This window comes from Astyanax mexicanus, chromosome 8, assembly GCF_023375975.1.
Source record: "Astyanax mexicanus isolate ESR-SI-001 chromosome 8, AstMex3_surface, whole genome shotgun sequence".
NCBI classification, from domain to species: Eukaryota; Metazoa; Chordata; class Actinopteri; order Characiformes; family Acestrorhamphidae; genus Astyanax; species Astyanax mexicanus.
Window position 1 is genome coordinate 49816274 of NC_064415.1, and position 21934 is coordinate 49838207.

A 21934-nucleotide genomic window follows, 5' to 3' on the forward strand; every position below is an offset into this window, starting at 1 on the left:
AATATATTACTGTGTTTCAGAATCCAGCTTTTCTGTGTTGGTTTTGTGGTGATGTGTCTGAGTGTATCAGTGATGAATTAGGTGGAGTGAAGTTCATCTTTTCTACAATGCTGATGTAAATTTCTTCTCATTGTTTTTTATTTCTCCACAGGGAACTGTTCTGCACAGTCAACAAATCCAGTGAATGAAACACAGCTTCACGCTCTTAAAGATGAGACAGTTACTATCTCCTACAAGTATGATAAAGCAAGGAATCTTTTCTGGTATCGTCAGTATTCTGGATCCAGACCAGAATATTTACTGACGATCTTTCCAAAAGAAGGAGCTACAAGTGACCCAAACCCTTTATTTCCACAATTCAGTTCTACAGTGGATTTCACTGATTCAAGAGTGAATCTGATCATCTCCTCTACTGCAGTATCAGACTCTGCTCTCTACTACTGCGCTCTGCAGCCCACAGTGACAGAAACCCACCAAACACTATACTAAAACTTTTCTTGTGAAATATGTAGAAACACTTATATTTCAGAAGGGGGCGCTGTTTCTCTTCTGCTTCTTTACTTTCAGCTTCCTCACCATTTGAGGGTGCACTGACTGCAGCCTGCGGGAAGGCGGAGTTGGACGTCCAGCGCGTCCAGTCCCGCCCACTTTGTCCACGTCACGCCTCGTCAGTCTCGCGAGCTTGACGGTCACGCCTCATCAGTCTCGCGAGCTTGACGGGCCAGCTCTAATACACATTTAAGGGGGACCGCGCAGAGATATAATGGCGGTAGGTGTAGTAGTTTAATGATATTAAAGAATGTTCGTGTTAACTTACATATATAACTTATAACGAGTTTCATACCCCTGACTTAAACGCTCTACTTTTCAATATAACTTAACTTATATGTAGCGTTATTTAATATAGGTTAACGTTATATGTTTATATCACTTTGAGAGAAGCATACAACTGTCTGTACATTCAGAGTTCAGAAGTCTTAGCTAGATTTACTTTAATAATGTGTATTTTGTGTCGTGTAAAAATCCTTACAGCACAATATAATATTAATGAACAGTAATAAATTAGTAGATTAATAAATTAACCCACATTAAGCGTTTTTTAGACTCTCTCACTGCACTACCCACTTAAACGTGTTTTTGTCAAGAAAATTGTTCTATATAGAACCATGAACACACAAAGGAATGCTTTTCATGCTTAAATGGTTCTTTGCATCATGAATGTGTTCTTCAGATTTAAAGCATTCAGGGCTTAAAGCATAAAAAGGGGCTTTGCAATTGTAATGGACAACGTCTTGTGTGTATATATACACACAAGACGTTGTCCATCAGTAAAAATAACCTTTTCATGATACAAGGAACCGTTTAATAATTTTCATGGTTCTATATATTTTCTTTACTAACCAACCCTTGAAGATCATTTTAGGAATACAACACAGTGGTGATCATGCAATTCCACTGAATATCACATGGCATATTAAATTAAAATTATAAGGACTTTTACGTTTGCTATTATGGCTGAAGTTAACTGTGATTTTTTTTTGTCAATAGCACATCACACACTTCAGATGTGGAGAGACAGGGGATCCTGATCTAAAAAGAGAAGGAAACCTGTACAAGTGCCAGTGTTGTTCTTTCAGAACAGACAGAGAACACAGCATGAAATATCATGTGAAGAACCATTTGACCCTGGCAGTGCAGCATGCAGGTATGGTGACAACAAATTAAAAGATAGTTATATAAAATTATAGAACTGAAGAGAACAGAATCTTTATCCACCAAGCACCACTATTTTGTATTTCCTACTGTTACCATAACATGTTACCTTATAGTGTTAGTGTAATTTCCTAAGTTTGCAACTCTTGCATTACAGGATACCTTATCTGTAAATGCAGTCTGATGTGCAGAGAAAATTCACATTTCCATTGCTTGTACTGCCACAAAACAATAATAAAGAAGATTCAGTTCATCACCCATTTACAATTGTGCAGTAAAACATCCCCTTGTCCTGTTGATGACACCACAAGAGGACCTTCTTCCGCTCCCACTGCTTGTACTTGCACAGAATCTACTGCTCCTACATCTTCTTCTCCAACTCCTCCTCCACCTGTTATTCCTCTACCACTGGTTCCTGATTCTCTTCCTCCAACTTCTCCTCAGCCTACTGATGCTTTACCACCACAGAAACCACCCAGACTCTGTGGACAGAGGCAGCACACTGTCATGTGTATTCATTGTGGAATAGAGATAAACAAACGTAACTTAAGGGTACATCTACTGAGGAAACATACTGACAATAAGAAGGATATAACCGCACAGCATCATCTTAGTTGTGAGTGTGTTGATGCTACGAATGGCATTTTTGCCGTAGCAAAGTCATTTACAGGCCCCAATACACCTATTCACGTCATTAAAAAGAATTGGGGTATGAATCAGCAAACAAGATGTGAAATGGATCTGTGAAGGATCAACTCAGAATTTGCACAAAGAAGTAACTTACATCCATTTGAGTGTCAGCATGTTAAGTCCCTCACCTATTGCCCACCTGCTAAAATTTATTCTCCTACTCTTGAAGAGGATACTTTGACGGAAATGGTTCATGATAAGTGGTTTGGGAATGATAAAAAGAATCTATGTCTGCAACGGCAAAGAGAGGCAAATAATGGACGAGCCCCTCTGTCATGCCAGGTTACAGTAGGTGGGCCTCCATCAAAAAGATTTATTTCTGTGTTTGAGCCGAACATTTCTTATTATAGCAGGTTAGGTAGAGTGCTTGTTTCCTTTGACACAAAGAGGATTGAATGGCACTGCCCATGTGCAAAGTCTAGGCAGTCTTGCATTCACAAATGCATTGCAAAGTGGCATCTGTTTCAGACGGAACAGATGCTTTTCAGACGTGTTCGGATAGTGGAAGATGATATCCAGGAAGTATTTACAGAAGGTACAGAGGATGTGGAAGAACAGCAACTGGATGAAGGGCCACGGTATCCACCGGAAGATGCACAACTCTCACGAATGGTGCACTATATCTTCAAAAACAAGAAGCTTCCTGCAGTTCTCCCTGCTGATGTAGCCAATGCAAGAAATGTTTTCCCAAAGCACTTGGTTCCATTGGAGACCATTTGCACAGAATGCACAGAAAACACTCTACTTAGTGAACCTCAGCTTATCACTTCAAAAGCAACAATCTTGACTATGACAGATGTCATTGAAGGTATGTTCATGTGTTTGTATGTATTTATTTATTTAAATATTTATGTAATCTAAAGTTATCCTATTATGAATTATCATGATTTACTACTGCTTCTACTATTGCTCACAATGTCTATTCTGACAATAATTTTATAATTTAAATAACTAATATCTAATCAACATAAAATATTGTATCCAACAATATTGGACAACAAAATGTGTACCAAACAATACTTCTTTGAATGCTGTTGACAACTGTACATTAAAAATTGTTTTCATTAGGGATTTCAACATACTGCAAGTGCTGCTACAGGTGTGGTATGATCTATCGCTACCAGGAATGGTCTGATGGAGTTCACAACTATGATGACCACATACTTCTGTCCTTGCATCTCTGTATCTTCCTTCGCAACAGTCTCCAAGTATGAAGTGTTTTCAGTCAGTTTTGCTATGTGTACTGTTTTGTTTTGAAATGTTACACAGTCTATAAAAATCTTATCCATCAAATTTTTCAGACTCACCAGGCTATTGGAAGTGCTGTAGAAGCATTAGAGAAGACGTGTGGTAAAAGATTTCCATCACATCAAAGAGTGTTGTATGCGTATCTCCATTTTGAGGCCCTGACAGATAACTCGTACACTTTTGCATGTGTAACGTGTGGTTACCATCCTGTAACATTTGTCATGGACCTTCATAAAAAGGGAGTCTTTAGTATGCCTGGTAAACACACACTCTTCTCACAAATATTAGGTTTGCATTATTTATTATAAATATTTATAATTTTCTTAAATAATCCATTGTCCGGTGTTTTGTTTGGTTGTTTTGTTTCTTTCATAGTGAGCAACATTGAGGTACCACCTCAGGATTTTGATGGGAAAGTCAATGCTGAAGAGTTTTGGGAAGGGTTATCATTGGAAATGATCAGTCGTGGCTTGGTGCCAAGTAAGTATAATCAACAAGTTGTGCAACCTGTTTGCCATCACACATCATAAACCACTTCAGTTATTATGTTCATTTTTATCATTTTAAGGCAATAGACAAAACCCATTTGTGGTTTGTCCAAGCTACCATTACTGGGCCCCATGGATTGGTCGCCACACAAGAAGCACCAGTATGGTCTTAAACACAGAGTACAGTAAAGTCCATACAGCCCGCACTCCAGATGAAGCATCTGACTTCAACATCACAGAGGACCGTCTCACAGACGAGATTCTTAAACTTAAGGTATTTACAGTTGTGACGTCATTTCCATTGTGTGTGAATATTGTCATGGTTGGAAAAAATATTCTACATAGCTAATCTTGCTGCTGTATACTACAGATGGAAGCTGTGCGTAGTTTATGCAAGCAGTGTGGCATAGACTCCAAGGGCTCCAGAATGGACTTAGTTATGAGGTTGCGCCAAGAAATGCAAACCCGAGGAACATATGACAAAATCTTTTCTAAGGTCTGGGGAGCATCTGGTAAGATAATTGATCATTTGTATGCTTGATGCAGTACTGTATTACTTTAGCATATACTGATTTTATTTCTTGTTGCCTTCACCAGGTGGATGGGCTGTGGTTACCTGTCCCTGTGCTATTGTGTACGCCGTAAAATTTAACCTAAGGGCAGAGAGCCCAAGAGATTTTGCAGACATTCTATTATCAATGACTCATTTCCCCAATCTGACATTGTATGATTTTGCCAGAGGGCTGGCAACCCATACAAATCTGAGGGAGCCAGAGTCTATGCCTTTTAGCCCCTATGAGGGCAGGCTGCTTGAACCAACAGACAACAATGTCAGACTGGCTTCAGCAGGGCAGATTAAAGTGAGTTTGCCTTGGCTGACAAGTAAAAAGGTTGTACCTGATGAAAATGGTCACCCCCTGACAGGGTCATCAGAGCATTATGCTCTATATGACCGCTTCCATGAGGCAAACACAAAAGACAAAAAGGATGCTTTGCGCAAAATAGAACTTATTCCAGAGGTATGTGGCTGGGTCAATAGCCAGTGTGCTGAGCAGCTTTTTGCTGGCATGAGGAAGAACAATCACTTCCTTAACATGATGACTCCCACATCACATATATTTTTAGTGCGAAATATTTTGCACCACTACAACAATGCACGCAACACAAAGACTCTTGAAGAGATGAAGAAAGCATTACATGTTGGAATGGAAATAGAGTTCAATTCAAGGGGACAGACAGTAATGGGTATGTACTTTTTTAATACATCATATGAAAAAACTATACAATAAATAAACTATAAAAATTTGTTCTGATTTATTCTGATATTATATGCACTCGTTGCCCTAGTACATGTTTTAAAAATTTCTAAGGTGCCTAAAATCATGTGGAAGCATCCTCAGTAGATTCCTCTGGTGTGTCCACAGCAGCAGCATCGGCACCTGGAGTGTCCAGAGCAGCAGCAGCGGCCCCTGGAGTGTCCACAGCAGCAGCAGCAGCAGCAGCGGCCCCTGGTGTGTCCAGAGCATCAGCCACCCCTGGAGTGTCCAGAGCAGCAGCAGCGGCCCCTGGTGTGTCCAGAGCATCAGCCACCCCTGGAGTGTCCAGAGCAGCAGCAGCGGCCCCTGGTGTGTCCAGAGCATCAGCGGCCCCTGGAGTGTCCACAGCAGCAGCGGCAGCGGCCCCTGGTGTGTCCAGAGCATCAGCCACCCCTGGAGTGTCCAGAGCAGCAGCAGCGGCCCCTGGTGTGTCCAGAGCATCAGCGGCCCCTGGAGTGTCCAGAGCATCAGCAGCGGCCCCTGGAATGTCCGCAGCAGCAGCAGCAGCGGCGGCCCCTGGTGTGTCCAGAGCATCAGCCACACCTGGAGTGTCCAGAGCAGCAGCAACGGCCCCTGGTGTGTCCAGAGCATCAGCGGCCCCTGGAGTGTCCAGAGCATCAGCAGCGGCCCCTGGAATGTCCACAGCAGCAGCAGCGGCGGCGGCCCCTGGTGTGTCCGCAGCAGCAGCAGCAGCAGCAGCGGCGGCCCCTGGTGTGTCCAGAGCATCAGCCACCCCTGGAGTGTCCAGAGCAGCAGCAGCGGCCCCTGGTGTGTCCAGAGCATCAGCGAACCCTGGAGTGTCCACAACATCAGCAGGGGCCCCTGGTGTGTCCGCAGAAGCAATATCGGCCCCTGGTTTGTCCGTAGCAGAAGCAGCACCTGTTGTATCCATAGTACCTCAAATAGCACCAAAATCTGGTAAGTAATGTGATATGCATGTTTTATAAGGGTGTGATGAGTCAATAATAAAGCTGTTGCATGGTACAGTGAATTAATCTGTGACTACCGACACCTTTTCAGATCTAAGTTTGTTTAACTTTTAGGAACCCTTCTGTTTGATGCACAAACATTTGTGCATGGCAGACATATTTCTACCAATATGCCAAATTGTTTTAATTTCTGCATGTGTACTTCTCAACTCACAGATACTTAATATTTCACAGTTGTTTGAGATTGCAGCTGTTGAAGGCAACTGAATCCTTGTACTTCATATATCTTATACTTACTATGTTACACCTAGTACATTTCATACTTGCTGAACTTTAATAATATACTGCACATGTCTGAAAGAAAGATCCATGAACATGACCATCTAAATTTGTTAATGATAAATTGCTAGTTCTTTTTGTTTTTTCAGTGGCAAACTGTTGGAGGCTGACACACTTAGACCATATATGTGCCAGCAGGAATATCTGGGACTTCAAACTTCACAAAGGACTGGAGACACTGGTATGATTCAAAATACAAAGTGGTAACCATAATAAAGAAAGACTGGTAGCTCTAAGACATACACACTCCATCACAGCTGAGATCTACTTTATAAGACAGTTGTCAATTCAGTGAGCCACAGAGATATGAAACTGGCCTTGGAAGTTGGTCACATATTGCGAAATTAAGAATAAGTACTTCTTTGTCCATTAATATATAGAGGGAACTATATGTTCTTCTAACTCACTAGATCACATTCTCAATTTTAATGTCCAAAAACTGTTTTTTTTAGGTTAATTCTGCATTGGATTCCACACAGTCCGCCCATGAAGCCATAGGTTCTGTGGGCGGGACTGCATTGAAAAGGTCAGACTTCATGTCCTTAGGATTGGACCAAGAAGTCGAGGCAACAGTCAGTACAATTTTAATTTTACATTTAGCATTTTAAATGGTTCTGCAATTTTTTGTCACATTTTAATGCTTACAATCTTCTGTCCCTCATGTAGATAGCCAACTGTTGCTTTTCAATATGTAAAATTGCGGCACAGCAGGTACGTCTGAATATTGATAGTAGCTATAATGCAGTTGGCAAGGTACTTATAGTACTTGCTTAGAAATTGGTGTTTGGTTTTCATGTTTGAAAGTGTTATTTTTTACCAGGGAAAGGATGTCCATGCTGTTGATGCTTATGTGGTGGCTCTCAATGCGGACCCATTGTTGTCTCTACCAGTAAGTGATTTTTATTTATTGATTCATTTATTTTGCTTTGATGAATTATGGTATAGAAAAGTATCACTTGTTCTTGCTGCATTTTTAAAAGTTCACATTTACAGTATGGCAGTGTGGCAGTCACTATGGAAGATTTTGCCCAAAAGTTTGGTTTCAGTATTTTTTTATTTTTTTAGTTATTTTTGTATCATTGGCTGGGTAAACATAGGCTCTTACCTTTGTAGCTTGGATATTACCCATGTCGCTATTGCTTTTCATACACTTTTGCTTGAATAAAGATTTTAAAAATTGCCATGCAGGTTTCTTAAGCACTTATTTCTTGATAAAAACAATAAAATCCAGTGAATTTTGCAATGCAGTTGCTCAAAAACCTCATTTTTGAGAGCAAATCTTCCAGGCAACCACACATATACAATAGTAATTTTGACCCCTTATCACCAATAGTCAGATGCAGCATCAAAAGATTGTATCCTTTTCCCCGTATGGAAACCAGGACACTGGCTCCTATGTGTAAGTTTTTTTTTTGTCAGTATCATGTTTCAGGTTTCTCTTTTGTGATTTGTAAATCCTTTTCATCTTTTCTCACTTTTTTATATTCAGCTAATACTTAACTAGATCCCAAGCAGAGAAAGTAGTCCAATGCAGAAAAATGCACATGCTGGTAATAAACATTGTGTAGGAGGTTCACCATATGTATTTTACAGGTTCTCAAGCCAAAAGTTAAGAGGATTCACATTCTCGACTCCTCTGGCCCTAGTGCTCATGGAGATATTGAGTGTTTATCCATTATCAGGTTCAAATCTAATATTTAGGAACTGTTCCATGTTCCTTTCCTTACAGTTCAAAGTTCAAGGTTCATTCAGTGTTTGCTTTCTTGCTTTGTTGTTTCCATTCGGTTGTTCAGGGACTGTTCAGTGTTCCCTATAAAGTTAATTAATTGTGTGTTCTCTGAATGTTATTTTTTCTGAATGTGCTGTTTTCTATGCCTGTGACATGTTCAATGTTCACACTGTACGTCTAGGTACTAAAATCTGATTTTTTGCATTGAATAATACATGAAAATGATCACAATGATATATATATATATCATTGTGATATATATATATATATATATATATCATATATATATCACAATGATATATATATCTGTCACGTGGTCCCTGTCTGTTCTCGTGTTTCTGTGTTTATTTACCTTTTTCTGTGCCTGTCTCTGCTTGTGCCTGTGAGTGTGTCTCCCACGTGATCCGTGCTCCTCAGTGTTTCTTGCCCTCACCTGTGTATCATTTGTAACTCCGCCCCTTAGCCCCAGGTTTTCTCTGTTTCCCGTGTGTGTTACACTATTTATAGTCCGTGCTCCCTTTCCCTCGTGTCGGTTCTTGTGCTTTGTTAGCCTGTTGTGGTTGTGTCTCCGTGTCTCATGTTTCTTGTTTTCAGTTTAGTTTCCGTTTATTTGTTTATTTTTGTCTTTTGTTATCTGTATAATAAATACACTCGCATTTGCATCCGCTCTCCTCGTCCCTCCTTCACGCACCCTGACAGAAGAACCGACCTAACAATGGATGCAGCGAGTGGCGTCTACCTGGGATCCAGATTGGCGATCCGCCGCTCCTCCCTTTCTCGCGGCGTGCTGGAGGAGCAGCCCTCTCTTAACTCCTCAGCTAGCCGGCGCCGGAGGAGGAAAAGACGGCAGCGGCATTCTCAGCGCTCCCGCTCGCCTGAGGAGGACCCTCTCAAGGGGGGAGCACTTTTTGGGGGGGCGCACCGTGTGGGCAGGGACGCAGGTTGTGAGGAGTCTTATTTCTGGGACTATGTAGACTTCCTCACACCTGCGTCCAGCTCGGAGGAGGAGGAGGGAGATTACCTCCCTACACCAGCCCGTCTGCCGTTGCCTCCAGGGGCAGTTCTGCCTCCCGCATGCCTCTGTCCACCCTGGTTCCTGACCGGCGACCCAGCGCCCTCCGAGCCGATCTTCACCGGCGACCCAGCGCCCTCCGAGCCGATCTTCACCGGCGACCCAGCGCTCTCCGAGCCGGACGTCAGCGGCGACCCAGCGCTCTCCGAGCCGGACGTCAGCGGCGACCCAGCGCTCTCCGAGCCGGACGTCAGCGGCGATCCAGCGCTCTCCGAGCCGGACTTCACCGGCGGACCAGCGCTCCCCGCGCCGGACTTCACCGGCGGACCAGCGCTCCCCGCGCCGGACTTCACCGGCGGACCAGCGCTCCCCGCGCCGGACTTCACCGGCGGACCAGCGCTCCCCGCGCCGGACTTCACCGGCGGACCAGCGCTCCCCGCGCCGGACTTCACCGGCGGACCAGCGCTCCCCGCGCCGGACTTCACCGGCGGACCAGCGCTCCCCGCGCCGGACTTCACCGGCGGACCAGCGCTCCCCGCGCCGGACTTCACCGGCGGACCAGCGCTCCCCGCGCCGGACTTCACCGGCGGACCAGCGCTCCCCGCGCCGGACTTCACCGGCGACCCAGCGCTCCCCGCGCCGGACTTCACCGGCGACCCAGCGCTCCCCGCGCCGGACTTCACCGGCGACCCAGCGCTCCCCGCGCCGGACTTCACCGGCGACCCAGCGCTCCCCGCGCCGGACTTCACCGGCGACCCAGCGCTCCCCGCGCCGGACTTCACCGGCGGACCAGCGCTCTCCGCGCCGGATTTCACCGGCGGACCAGCGGTCTCTGCACCTAACCCTGTGCCCGTGGCTCCCGCCGCCACGCCCACTCCCAGGCCCCGCCTTTCCAGGCCTGCTCCCAGGCCCCCTGACTTTGCCTCCCGTGGTGTACCCAGGCTACCCCCACAGACTTTGTCCAGCCCTGGGTACCCATCTATGTTTCTCGTACCCCTGTCTCTGCCTGTCATGGTTCCCGTCTCTGTCTATGTTCCAGTCTCTGTCACTCGTGGTTTTTCTGTTCCAGTCCCCGTCACCGTGTTTGTTTCTGTCCCCATTACTGTTTTCGTTCCGGTCCCTTTGCCCAGTAATGTCCAGTCCCCGTTTTCTGTTCAGTCTCCTCTCGGGTGTCCTCTGTTCTAGTCTTGTGTTTTGTTTTGTTTTTTGGTTTCCACCCTCTCCTGACCGGCTCCTGGGGGTTTGTTTTTTCGCGCCCCAGGAGTTGCGCGTTAAGGGGTGGGTTCTGTCACGTGGTCCCTGTCTGTTCTCGTGTTTCTGTGTTTATTTACCTTTTTCTGTGCCTGTCTCTGCTTGTGCCTGTGAGTGTGTCTCCCACGTGATCCGTGCTCCTCAGTGTTTCTTGCCCTCACCTGTGTATCATTTGTAACTCCGCCCCTTAGCCCCAGGTTTTCTCTGTTTCCCGTGTGTGTTACACTATTTATAGTCCGTGCTCCCTTTCCCTCGTGTCGGTTCTTGTGCTTTGTTAGCCTGTTGTGGTTGTGTCTCCGTGTCTCATGTTTCTTGTTTTCAGTTTAGTTTCCGTTTATTTGTTTATTTTTGTCTTTTGTTATCTGTATAATAAATACACTCGCATTTGCATCCGCTCTCCTCGTCCCTCCTTCACGCACCCTGACAATATCATTGTGATATATATATATATATATATATATATATATATATTGGTTCATAGACAGATCAAATCCACTGATAAAATTAATGTGGGTTATTTTTAAATGCAGTGTGAACATAGCCTAAGTGAACCTTAAAGGGTATGACAACACCTTTTGTAGCTTGGGTAGTGAGGTAGAGCAGGTTTAAAAAACACTCCCATGGTTTGTGGATGTTATGTCACATTGTGTATGGTCTTTTTTCATCATGTATTTTCCTTTTGTCATTTGAAGCATGCTTGCTACAAGGCTTGTTCCAGGATCCTGGATAATTGCTAGAAATGAGGTACAGAAAACTTAACTTTAGGGCAACTTAAGTGTGTATACATTATGTATTACTAAACTGTTATTAAAATGTGGTATTTGACAGGATGTTCCAGTACAGTTTGGGAGTTCTGACTGTGGAGTATTCATGCTTATGGTGAGGTATAAACTAACCAATGATTGTTAATTAGTTTGCTCACTACCTTCATACACAAAAATCAATTGTTTGATAGTACCAGGTAAAATGGCCAATACTCATAGTGAAATTAAATTACTGATGTGATGGAAGGTGTTTATTGAAATGATTCATAATCAATGACGTGTGATGATTCATAAACAATGACGACTATTAATGATATTACTTTTTGTTCCATGCGATGATAATGTGTACTCAGTAAACTGAACTTAACATTCTTCCCTCAGTGAGCATATCTAAGATGCTGAGTGAGAGTTTTTCTATCTGGGAAAAGCAGTGTGTGTCTATGTGTGCGTGCTAAGGAATGCACGTCACAGTTGTTCTGTCTACAATTCTGGCGCCAGGGTCATTTTTCCTTCTGCTTGCAGAAAGCCAGGGTGTTTTGAGAACCAGCCTGATATGCTCACTAAGGGATTATGTCATACCACCTGTCAGAAGAAGTTGACGTGTCACAATGGTGGCACTGTGCCCATAATTGGGAAGTAAGATAGTAAGGGTTGGGAGGATCTAAAAGGTATAAAGAGAGCGTGGCACTCTTGCAAGGGAGGAGATCACTCTGTATTCGTACGCGTGTCTTCTCAATAAATCTTGTTACTCATTCTGATCAAGACTCAGAGACTCTGCAGTTTCGTTCTTCCTGTCATTATTTTCCACCACACTGATTGTTTGCAAATACAATGAAAGGAGATTGTGCTGATTTTCTTGTATTGTATATGACAGTATGCACTATATGTTGCCCATGAATGGACCTTCGACTTCACTCAGGTCAGCACTAGATTTCTCGTCTTACTAAGGATATGTGCTTGGTGAGGATATAAATTGTATTTAGAAGTTTGTCTTCTCTCTCTTAGCATGATATGCCTAGCATAAGGAGATGGTGGGTGAACCTCCTGATCAACAACATGACACATGGAAGGTATGTACAAAATATTAATGAAATAAACTATTTCAGGTGTTTTTACTGCTATGACTTTTTTTTTTGTTTTTTGTTTTTAGGAATATATGATATGATGATATCCCTGGACAGTGCATGGAGCAGGAATAACAGCGATATCATCTCTTGTGTTCCTAAAAACAAAATGTATCAGATCAGTAAAAAACAACTGAAACAGTAACTGGTTCTGTTTATTTTTAGGAAGAGGAGATATGATGATATCACTGGTCAGTGCATGGAGCAGGAGTACCAGGGCCCTGAACAGGAGAACTCTGAATATTTGATGGTATAAGCATTTATACAGTCAAAATCTAGACAAATGTAATCTCCTGAATGTTAAACTTAGAAATGTTCACCATAATGCTATTTAAGATAATAGTGTTGTATTTCTTTACCATTAGTCAAAAGATGAGGAGACTGTAGCTGCCAGGACAACTGGGCACCACTACAGGGTAAGTCTTTTGATGCTGTTGTACCTTTGTGAGTTAAGTAAATTTGATACCAAACCTTTTTTTATATTGGGCAGTGTGGTGTAAAAAACTTCTATCTTTATTTAGAATCTAACTACCCATTGGAACATTAGCATAACTTTTGGTGCTATATAAGTTTCTATATAGAAGCATACAACATATATACAGCACATTTTCCATCAATCTGAAGAATCTTTTCAGCGTGAAAGGGTTATTTGAGTTTCATGGTTCTAAATAGACTCACTAATGTCTTTACTAAATAACTCCTGAAGTAGTTATGTATTCCTGAAGAAGCTAGTACTGCATTACAGATTTTTAGAATTTGTGTTTTGCTTTTTATATTAATTCTAGGACAGCAGATTATACCGTGACAGCTTGGAAGCGCAGAGATGGTGCAATGAACACAGGAACAAGTTTTGCGGAGATGTTGCACCACCTCCGATTCTAAACATGTCTGAAGAGGAGATGGAAGAGGCATTTCAGAAACTGGACACCCTCAGTATACACACTGATGAGGACGAAAGATCTGATGTGCTTAGAAACTTTGGTTTTTCGTTTACTGATCTGAAAGACATGGCTTTTTTTTTAGATAATGTCAGAGAAAAAATGGGCAAAAGAGTCTCCTGCGAGTTAATTTAAGTTTTTATTTTAATTCATTATTTTCTTTCAAATTATTTTCTTTCAAAGCTTACCAGATGCCTGTGCTGGTTGATATCACATTAGGAGTGGTTTTTTTTTCAGCATCTTTTTATTTCATTTATTTATACTTTTGCAAAATACTGTTTGTTTTATTCTGATTCATTTATTCTGTGTTCAAATAAAATCCATTTGTAGAAAGGGCACCTGTGTAAGTGTGATTCTACTTTTAAATACCATTACAGTCAGGGAAATGGTCATTTATGCTGCTCAGTTCCACAATATCAGTCGTCTACTGTTTTCAACAGTTCTTAGCTACAGAAATAAGAGTAAATGATTAACTGTTGGTAGATATATTGACAAATATAGTGATTATAGTTGATTTGAGAAAATCTAGGAAATGTGATTGGTTTTGACATTGTTATTTTTACCTTGTTTTATTTTTGAAATGTTTTGTTTAACCCTTTCAAACCTGAATTATCTCCAGTGGTGGGGGAAAAAATCTATGAATGCTGTTTGCTGTCTGTAATTCACAGAAAAGAAGACTCTAGTATTCTACTATAAAATCTATATAGCAAATAAATCCAATTAACTAAAATGTTTAATAATCCCTAAACAGTAAAAAATATATATTAAAAAGTGTTCTTAGTCACATTAAATTAGTAAAACAGTAAAAAATATATATTAAAAAGTGTTCTTAGTCACATTCAATTAGTAAAACAGTAAAAAATATATATTAAAAAGTGTTCTTAGTCACGGGCGGCACGGTGGCGCAGTGGGTAGCACTTCAGCCTCCGGGTGCTCCGGTTTCCTCCCACAGTCCAAAGACGGCACGTTCAGTCTAATTGGATGTTAGATACAAATTGCCCCCTAGGTGTGAGTGTGTGAGTGCATGTGTCCGTCTGCCCTGCGATGGATTGGCAGCCAGTCCAGGGTGTATCCTGCCTTCTGCCCGATGCCGGCTGGGATAGGCTCCAGCACCCCCCGCGACCCTTAATGGATAAAGCGGTTGATAATGACTTGACTTGACTTGACTTGTTCTTAGTCACATTAAATTAGTAAAACATTAACTGTTGCTTTGCCTCGATGGTTTTAGTACTAACGCTACAGTTTCATTGGTTAATAAACTTCATTGGCTGATTCATCATCTATTCTGATGACAACAGCTCTCAAATAGTATTATATGCAAAATAAAATGGTTAAAATAAACAAAATACATGATGTCCATTGTAATGGATGCAGGATCTGAAAGGGTTAAAACAATGAACCTCTAATTTTAAGAGTTCAGATATAACTTTACTCCTTAAGTGTTAAAGTGATAAAGTCCTTAAGTGATAAAGTCTGACTGGGCAAATGTATGGCCAATGATTTCATAACTAAGATTAATTTACAGGTGGAATATCTTCTCTTTAGTAGATAGCTTGTAGAGGCAGAGAGTAAAAATCATACACTTCAAATATGCTTGCACAACGATTTTTATCTTACCCTAGAGTCTGTAGAAAATGCCAGACTAATGTATTATTAATCGATGGAAAAATGCAACGTTTGTATATTGGTTAAACATTATATTTAAGGTCCGAATAAAAACGACCGCTGTGAGAACTGCCTTGTTCTTTGTTTACTTCCGTTCAGAGGGGGAGCCAAGACATGACGTGGACAAAGTGGGCGGGACTGGACGCGCTGGACGTCCAACTCCGCCTTCCCGCAGGCTGCAGTCAGTACTTGGGATTAGCCAGGCTCGCTGATGGCGGACACGTGTGGCCAAGTACTCCTGGGGTCCGGGCTAACGGTCCTTTCCCACCCGCTTATGTACATCAAGGTGCTGGTGCAGGTACGGCCGCTGCTGACGAGCTTATTACTGAACGCTTAGCTGGCTGGGCGCTAACCGCCGCTGGGTCCGCTGTAGCTGCGGAGGAGGAGCCGCTGCTGGACACAGAGAGAGCTAGCTAACATGCTAACAAACCTAGATTAGCTAGATATCTGACAGGCGTTAGCCGGTGTGCTGTCAATGTGTGCTACCCATCGATATGTGCTTCTTGCCACCAGTGCGCATGCGTGGGCCCACATTTTTTTTAAAAGTTTTTAATCATGTTTTTGTGTGTTTTAACCCTTTTAGACCCCTTTTAGATGCTTTTTCGGTTAATAATCACTGGCAACTAAAACCCCAAAACTTTAAAGTACATATGGTTATTGTAAATAATATTTACAGTGGCATTGTTTTTTTTAGGCCAAAACTTAATGTTACTGTATGAAAGCTGTAATAGTCTGTAATTAAAAGTAATATGCTGTGACCTCTCTGTAATTTTACAATCCTACTAATCACATCTATTCTCTTAATTGTTCCCTGTTCAAATTTTACTGCTTTTTCTGCTATTTTTACGCTTACATATAGTTAGTTACACTATGGTAGCACGATTTGACAGGGTAGCACAAATCGTCAACACATCTGCTAGCTAGCTGTGGTTTTGGGGGGTATAATCAGAGACACTGCAGCGTTACAGTAGTACAACAACAGTAGCTTAGCTATATTGTATTGTGTTTATCTGTACAGGCAGCTGGTCAGATGCTAACTTATCTAGGTTAAATTCCTAGCTAAATAATTTACCTCTCTTCAGGGCTATGTTAAATAGCGTAAGGCAGGGACTGTGTAGTGATAGCAGGCTGGCTGATGCTATCATGCTGCACTTGTCATGACAAAGGTCATGTAAATGAAACTGTGTAGCTTAGCTTAGCTATCTTTTAAGAACCTGTCACAGCAGTTTAAACAGTTTGGTTAGCTAACGCGTGGTTAGCTAGCTAACTGGCTAGAAGTTCCTGTGTAAACGTAAACTAGCTAACTAAGGGCAGCTTTCTTTGTTTAGCTAACCTAAGCTTTTTAGGTTAGCTAACTTAGGCTTTAACTGCTAGGGACCTGGAGCTAATGTTAGCTACTGTTATTAGCTAACCTAGCTATCTAGCTAGTTTTCCGGTGTTGTGTTGATTTCTGCTATCCTGTCAAAACGTGCAACCATGGTGCATATTTGTAGATAACGCAGCTCACATTAAATATCTTGTTAAACAGCTGGTAGCTCAGGGTGTTTTTATAGGTTAAAGGCACAATATCATGTTATATATGTTCCCAGTAGAATATTTGGCCTAGCCAAATGGCTTAAATCACTATCCTGTCCTATATCTGCTAATTGTTGTGTCGCTTATATTTACGCTTTAGCAAACTAGAATCGTTTGTAATTTGTTAAAATGAATAACACTTAGTCATAATCATAATGAGTTATTATATTTAAAGAAATAAACGCACGTAAATATTGTGGCGTCTGTGTGTGTGTGTGTGGCTGCTGTGTGCCTGTCTCTATGTGCCCGCCTCTGTGTGCCTGTGTGTGAGTGGATGTCAGGTGTGGGGCCTCCCTTTTAGGTGGGGTTATGCAGAGTGGTGGGCACCACTCTGAATCTACCATCCGGTAGATTCCTAGTTGGTTGAGTGACCTTAGGGCTGTTTATGCTGTGTGAGCAGTTGGGTTTCGCTCTCCTAGCCTTGTTAAAGGCTATAAGTGAGTGGCAAGCCTGTTAATAAAGAGCTGTTGAGTACTTGCAATGAGTCTCACGAGTCCTCCTTCCTCTTCCACGCCACATTTGGTGTCAGAAGCGGCCCTGCTGGGGCGCCGAGTGGTCCAGCGGTCTAAAGCGCTGCCACTATGAGCAGGAGGTCGCCGGTTCGAACCCCAGCTCATGCAGCTTTGCCATCAAGCTGCCGGCGTCAGAGGGAGCAAAATTGGCCCTGCTCCCTCTGGGTGGGTAGATGGCGCTCTCTCCCCACATCACTCCTACGGGGATGTCTGCAGCACAGGGCGTCTGTGAGCTGATGTACTGGAGCCGAGCCGCTGCGCTTTCCTCCAAGCGCGCGTGGGTGATTCTCACGAAATCAGACTAATGAGGTGGCATTAAGGAGTGTGATGAACAGGTAAATGCTATCAATTTGGGAAACACTGGTTTATAAACATCTCATCAAAGGCTATATTGGAAGTGATTAAAAGTAGACATTGTGATATTTTAAATTATGTATTTTTTATAATTTAGTGTGAAATTCTCAGTACCGCAACGCGTCCATTGCTGAATCTCGGCTCTTCAATTACACAATTTTAATATTTAAAATAAATAAAAAATAAAAAACTTAAATGTATCTCATAAAGTAAATTGTTACAGTCAATAAAAATGTATTACTTGGAATTCATTGGTAAAAGAAAAGAAAATATTTAGAAAAATAACTTTGGTCAGAACCAATGTTCTCAGCCTCCGCAACAATTTTCAAGCACCATTTAAGACCACAAGGAACAGAAAAAAAACAGCCATTTTGAGAGGGGGGACACCTTTTAGTATGACACCCAAGATGGCTACCAGGTAAGCACCTAATTTTATACCTCTCCAGATAAATGTTAAAAACTTGGTTGTCAGCGAGCATACACAACTTTTTGTTTCTCATTACCGAAACAGCTAGTTTTTAATGTTTAAAAAAATGAAAATGTTATTGTGTTTTGGGAATTTTTAAGGTTTTTAAAGTCTAAATACAAAAAGCTAGCAAAAGTTTAGCCAGGCATCATGGTGGCCCCACAGAGATCAAAGAAGGTTAAGGTCCCTCATACTCCGCAACAGCCTTCTCATACACCGCAACAATTTAAGGCCTGTTGCGGTAGAGAGATTCACTGTTGCGGTAAAGAGAAATTAATGTTTTAAGTGACATGAACTTATATATATATATATATATATATATATATATATATATATATATATATATATATATATTGTGTTTCATAAAAAAGCCTTTATTTACTTATAATAAACAATATATAAAACAATACATGATGCAATTTCAGATAAAAAACAGATTTATGTAGCAGGGCAGTGACACCCATATAACTTCCGCATAAGATATAAAAATAATATATAAAAATAATAATAATAATATATATATATATATATATATATATATATATATATATATATATATATATATATATATATATATATAAATTTCATATATATAATATATACATTTCATGAAACAACTTTTATTGTTATAAACTGTTAATAAAGGTTGTTTCATGAAATTTATTTTTATAAACTTTTATTGTTATAAACTGTTTATATGTATATATATATATATATATATATATATATATATATATATATATATATATATATATATATACACATTTTATGAAACAACCTTTTTAACAGTTTATAACAATAAAAGTTGTTTCATGAAATGTATATATTATATATATGAAATTTATATATATACACACATATATACATTTCATTAAACAACTTTCTTTAATTTTATCTTTAATTTTAATTTAGTTGCACATTGATGTTTACATTTTTCATGAGATTAATGCTTAATACAAAGATGTTTAATGAGATGTTGAATTGCTTGTTTCATACTTAAATATTTAATTTCAATTTAGTTGTACATTGATGTTTATATCTGTCATGAAATTAATACTTAATAAAAAAGTTGTTTTATGAGATGTTGAATTACTTATTTTGTATTTAAACATTCCATTTCAATTTAGTTATACAGTGATGTTTAAAGTTTTAAGGAATTTATGTCTAATGAGGTATGTTGAAATTTGTTTTATTAAAATACACAGTTCAAAATAGGATATTTTCACAGCTTGAGTCTTACTGAGAATAATTTTCAACAGCAAATACCACATTTTGTTCAATATTACTACTCCATACAAAACTCAAGAAGTACATCATTAGAATTTGTTATTTATTCACAGCATTCACACTCTGTGTTTGTTGTGTAAAGTGTTATTGTTAATTAAGTAGGAATCCTTGTAATGACTCTCTTTACCGAAACATTGACTCTCTTTACCGAAACACCATTCTCTTTACCGCAACACATATTTATTTACTAATTATTTTACTGTTATAAAACAAATTCTAGTTTATAATGGTATTTGGATAAATTGTATTTCTTCATAGGTCATCTGTACTAAATAAGAAATTATACATGTAATTTTTCAGTTAAATATCCTGAAAAGACAGGACATGAATCATGAAATCTGTTGCGGTAATGAGACAAATCATAAAATAAAAAAAAATGGGAAACTTATAAATATAATATTTTCTGGGTTATATACACATATGAGCACAACTATCTATTTAAAAAGTAACAAATGTGTAACTTTTAAACCATATCTGTTCTGTGTTATCATGTTGCGGTACTGAGAATGTGTGTGCTCTGACTGACTAAAATGGTGCAAAATATACAGAAAAAAATTATAAAATTAAAAAAAAAAAGTATTTCTAAAAAGTTCAGACCCTAGTCTTGCATAACAAAAATAAATTTTATATTTAAATGCCTTTTGAAATTTTTCAAGTGTGAACCCTTTTAAATCTGTTTTTCGTGAGAATCACCCGCTGGCTGCTCGGTAATGCTGCATCAGCAGCAGCTCGAAAAGAAGCGGTGGCTGACTTCACATGTATCGGAGGAAGCATGTGCTAGTCTTCACCCTCCTGGTGTGTTGAGGTATCACTAGTGATAGGGGGAGTCCTAATGAATGGGTTGGGTAATTGGCCGTGTAAATTGGGGAGAAAATGGGAAAAAATTAGAAAAAAAAAAAAAAAAAAAAAAGAAGCGGCCCTGCTGGATGATATGGAGCTGCTGGCAGGGGAAATCGAACGGCTGAAGAGGATAACGGCGGACGAGGGGCAAGACTCACCAGCGGAGTGGACCCAGACCGGACGGCGCCAGCAGGGTGTCCGAAGGTCGAGCCCGCGGAACCGATGGCGCGAGGACGGCGGCGCCTGCTCCCAGAGTGGACGGCGCGATGATGTCAGCGCCGGCTCGCGGAGCGCATGGCATGGAGTCGGTGGCGCCGGCTCCCAGAGTGGACGGCGCGCTGACGGCGAGCTTGACGGCTCATCCCCGCCTGTCATTCTATGACGGCAGCGCTGACTGGACGGCCTTCGAAGCCCAGCTGGAGATCGTGGCGGGCCGTGCGGGCTGGACGGATGCTGAGACGGCGGCCAACCTCTGTCTGGCGCTGCAGGGAGACGCACTGAGGGTGCTGATCGAGCTTCCCGCGGAGTGCCGCAGCGAGCTGTCTGACTTGACGCGGGCGCTGAGAACCCATTTCAGCCGTCAACCTTCCGAGGCGGCCGCCAAAATGCTAGTGGCAGACCGGCGCCGGCAGCGGGGAGAGACTTTGGGCGTGCTGGCATCTGAGATGGCTCTGCTAACCCGCCAAGATTATCCGGCATTTCCGCGAGCGGTTCAGAGAAGTCTCGCGCTGGATAATTTCCTGCGCGCCCTAGAGCCAGACGAGCTGCGCATACATGTGAGACTGGCCGACCCACAGACCCTGGAGGCCGCGGTGGAGGTGGCTGAGCGGTCCGAACTCATCCTGTCCAGCCATCCGGAACCGTGGGGGGCGTCGCCCGGAGCCCATGATCCACCGAGATGGAGGCGGAGCCGGCCTGGGGCGCAACTGGAGTGCTGGCATTGCGGGGGGCGTGGCCACAAGCGAGCGCAGTGCAGCCGGCCGGGAAACGGAGCCGGGACCACCAAGTGAGGGTTACGGTGGCCCCAGGGATTCTAGGCTTACCCTCGGAACCTGATCACGGAGCTGTCGGACCCGGCGGCTATTTTCTGAAGTGCACGCTGAATGGAGTGACGGTGGACGCGCTGGTGGACACGGGCTCGTCAGTATCGCTGATAAAGCCTGAGCTCGCGAGGGGTGTGGCAGGCGAGTTTGTGGTGGACTACAGCCGGCGCATCGCGCTCTCTTGAGTCACCGGAGATCCCATCGCTCTCCTGGGATTAACGGAGCTGACAATTGATGTTGACAAGGGCCCCTTTCAGCAGGAGTTCTGGGTTGGGCACATCAATGATCCGTGCATTCTGGGCAAGGACCTGCTCGCACGCGTTGGTGCCGTCATTGATTGTGCACGGGGCTCGGTTCTGGTGACTGGACTCCCCGTAGAGGAACATGACGAGTGCGGGGTAAGTGAGCCGTTGGGGGGGGGATGCGTGTGATTCGGTGCACGTTATGTTCGAGGGTCCGTTAGATGCGGGGTTAATTATCGATCCGATAGAAGAGATGCTGGAGCGCAGTTGTGTGGGCTTATCAGAGCCCCAACAACTGCGCTTACGCGACCTGATTGAGCGTTTTCGCGCTAGCTTAGCTGTGTCTTAGCATGAGTGTACTAGGACTTGCCTGGCGTTTCATTCTATAAACACAGGTGACGCCCAGCCC

General features: G+C 42.2%; 1 protein-coding gene and 1 non-coding gene across 2 annotated transcripts in view; both read left to right on the forward strand.

The window, feature by feature from the left end:
- The first annotated feature begins 559 nt into the window (after nucleotides 1–559).
- On the forward strand, nucleotides 560–13877 carry LOC111188493 (uncharacterized). Its single transcript, XR_007440216.1, has 23 exons — nucleotides 560–769; nucleotides 1549–1705; nucleotides 1871–3211; nucleotides 3472–3611; nucleotides 3705–3909; nucleotides 4027–4131; nucleotides 4220–4413; nucleotides 4510–4651; nucleotides 4737–5384; nucleotides 5564–6373; nucleotides 6813–6904; nucleotides 7176–7295; nucleotides 7390–7434; nucleotides 7544–7612; nucleotides 8057–8122; nucleotides 8317–8405; nucleotides 11408–11459; nucleotides 11544–11594; nucleotides 12354–12398; nucleotides 12485–12549; nucleotides 12769–12853; nucleotides 12969–13019; nucleotides 13389–13877. It is a non-coding gene; the product is annotated as an uncharacterized LOC111188493 (transcript).
- A 1346-nt stretch (nucleotides 13878–15223) lies between these two features.
- LOC125803866 (mitochondrial carrier homolog 2-like) overlaps nucleotides 15224–21934 on the forward strand; it is a 32646-nt gene continuing 25935 nt past the window's right edge. The window contains exon 1 of the mRNA XM_049482430.1: nucleotides 15224–15504. Within this exon, the coding sequence (XP_049338387.1) occupies nucleotides 15418–15504 (87 nt within the window). The 5' untranslated portion in view covers nucleotides 15224–15417. The remainder of the gene's footprint in view (nucleotides 15505–21934) is intronic.